General features: G+C 60.4%; 1 protein-coding gene across 1 annotated transcript; it reads right to left on the reverse strand.

Annotated features, from left to right (window-relative positions):
- Positions 1-486: 486 nt before the first annotated feature.
- Positions 487-1047, reverse strand: LOC109735254 (uncharacterized). The gene has a single exon (XM_020294458.1). The coding sequence runs from the start codon at positions 1045-1047 to the stop codon at positions 487-489; it is 561 nt and encodes a 186-aa protein (XP_020150047.1).
- Positions 1048-2281: the final 1234 nt, after the last annotated feature.

Here is a 2281-nt window from a genome sequence, read left to right on the forward strand (position 1 = left end):
TCCTTGGAGTAAATCTCCATAAGGGAGTCCTCCAAATTATATCTATTCATCCATTCCTCCGCGTAGATCCCAGAGATATCTGCGCGGAGGTCAAGGTCCCGGATCTCCTCGAGGAGGGAAGCCTTCTGAATACGAAGATCTCTCCCAATGTTCGCCCCCCCATCCCTTCATGAACTGTCGGGATCATTTGGACAAATGATGCCATTCATCGAGGATAGACATCTTTGTATGGGGCTCGGCGCGAGCCGAGACCCAGTGAGTCTGGACGGCTTCCACAAAGCCTGGTTGCCGAAGCCAGAAGTTCTCGAAACGGAACCGCGGGGGAGGGCGAGGCCGTTCATCCATAGAGGCTAAGAGGAGGGGGACGTGGTCAGAACCAATACGGGTAATGGCCTGAAGAGAGGCCAAAGGGAACCGAAGTTCCCAATCCGGGGAGACAAACACCCGATCAAGCACGCTAAGGGTCGGGGAGACCCGTCGATTAGTCTAGGTAAAACGAGCCCCGACCCTGTCTAGCTCACGAAGACCCGGATCCGCGACCCAGTCATTGAAACGACGCATCCCGGCCAAATCCACCCGAGAGTTATTCTTTTCCTCAGCGGATCGAAGGAGGTTGAAGTCGCCTCCAACCACGACCAGGAGGGTCGCGGAGGAGATCTTGGCATGAAGCTCTGCTAAGAAGGCGGCGGATCGACTGTGATCGGCCGGACCATAGACCACTATGATCTCCCATTTGAAGTTCACGTCACGTTCCCAGACTTCCATGCTAACAAAGTGGGTTCCACGGTCCATGGAGCCCACCTCAAAGGTGGCATCCTTCACACCTAAAAGGATGCCACCGGAGTGACCTGTCACCCCACTAGATGGCAACCAGTGCCAGGCGAAAAGGTGTCTACTAAGACGCTCAAGTTCCACTAGAGAGAACTCAGTGCACATTGTCTCTTGGATCGCCACCACATCAATGGCCTCCACACGCATGTAATCTATGAGCTGCCTGCGGCGGCCATCATGGCCAAAGCCCCGCAGGTTCCAAAAAAGAGCGTGCATGATCACTCGCCTAACGGGTCCTCCCTGGACCCAACAGTGGAAGCAGCGCTAAGAGCACGGCGTAATTGAGCAGTGCGAGACCGAGTACGACCACAGACCTCACCAGGGTTGGCCTCAGAGTGGACACGACCACGGGGACGGCGAGGTGGAGGGGTGGGGGCTTCCGCAGCTGCTGCCGCCTCGCGGGCCCTAGTGGCTGCGAGGTGGCCCTCCAGGATTTCTTTTGCCTGGAGGGACGCAAGCTGCTAAGGACCGGGCCCTTCTCGCCACGGAACACAATAGCCGAATCAGCCGCTACCTTGGCAAGGTGACCAAGAGGAACCCCAGCAAGAGCGGAAAAGGATGCATCACAGAAATCCTCAGAATCAGAGCAAGGGGCTTGGGAGACAGACGGACCCGAGTCAAGGTTGCGGATAGCGGCACGTCGAGAAGCCTTCTCCACCGTGTTCGGGGACGCCCCGGAAAGTCCCGACGCCGCCCGTGCCTGGCACTCTTTCGGGCAGAGGAAACCGGAGTAGAGGCCGAGCGAGGACGGCCCCGAGACCTGGGGAGCCTGGAAGACGGGGGAGGGGGCGGAGCCACGGGAGACTCCGGAGGTGATGGCACCAAGAAGTCCTCCCGGCCTGGCATCGGGGATACCAGCCACGGGGAGGACGGACCTCCATGCTACCCCGACTGACCTCGCTCTCCTCCTCCTCAGATACGGACATCGGAGGAAGGAAGGGTGGAGGGAGAGTGGCGCCAGGGGGGAGGATGCGGCCTCGTCGAGCATGGCCGCGATCGCCGCGATGTCCTGACAATCGTCTGCAGGATCGGCATCGGAGGCGCCGTGACCCACACCGTGGGTGGTCGAGGGGTGGGAGGAGCCAGCGGGAGGCCCATCATCCTCCGCATCAGACGAGTCGTCGTCAGAGGCCTCAGAGCGGGGAGAACGGCGATGGGGATCTCGGGGGGAGCCCGGAGCGTTAGCCCCCCCATCTGATCCTGGAGCGGCGCCACCTCCCGCCTCCGGGTTGAGGGGATCAGTGGAAGTCCCACCCTCAACAGAGACGTGCAGGTCGTAGCCAACGTCGTTGAAGAACATGCGGATCGTCGACTTGAGCTTGGAGGGGTCGGGGGATTTAATCTGCATCCGCACAGCCGGGCCCTTGGGCAGAGAGGCACAGTCCACCGCTACAAACTTGCCCAGCATGCGGGACAAGCCCCAGAGGACACCCTCGTCGCGGGCAGGAGC

The sequence above is a fragment of the Aegilops tauschii genome, chromosome 1 (assembly GCF_002575655.3).
Source record: "Aegilops tauschii subsp. strangulata cultivar AL8/78 chromosome 1, Aet v6.0, whole genome shotgun sequence".
NCBI classification, from domain to species: domain Eukaryota; kingdom Viridiplantae; phylum Streptophyta; class Magnoliopsida; order Poales; family Poaceae; genus Aegilops; species Aegilops tauschii.

Bases quoted from the DNA above. Each gene is read 5' to 3' on its own strand.
- LOC109735254 (XM_020294458.1), bottom strand. From the start codon at position 1,047: ATGCACGCTCTTTTTTGGAACCTGCGGGGCTTTGGCCATGATGGCCGC.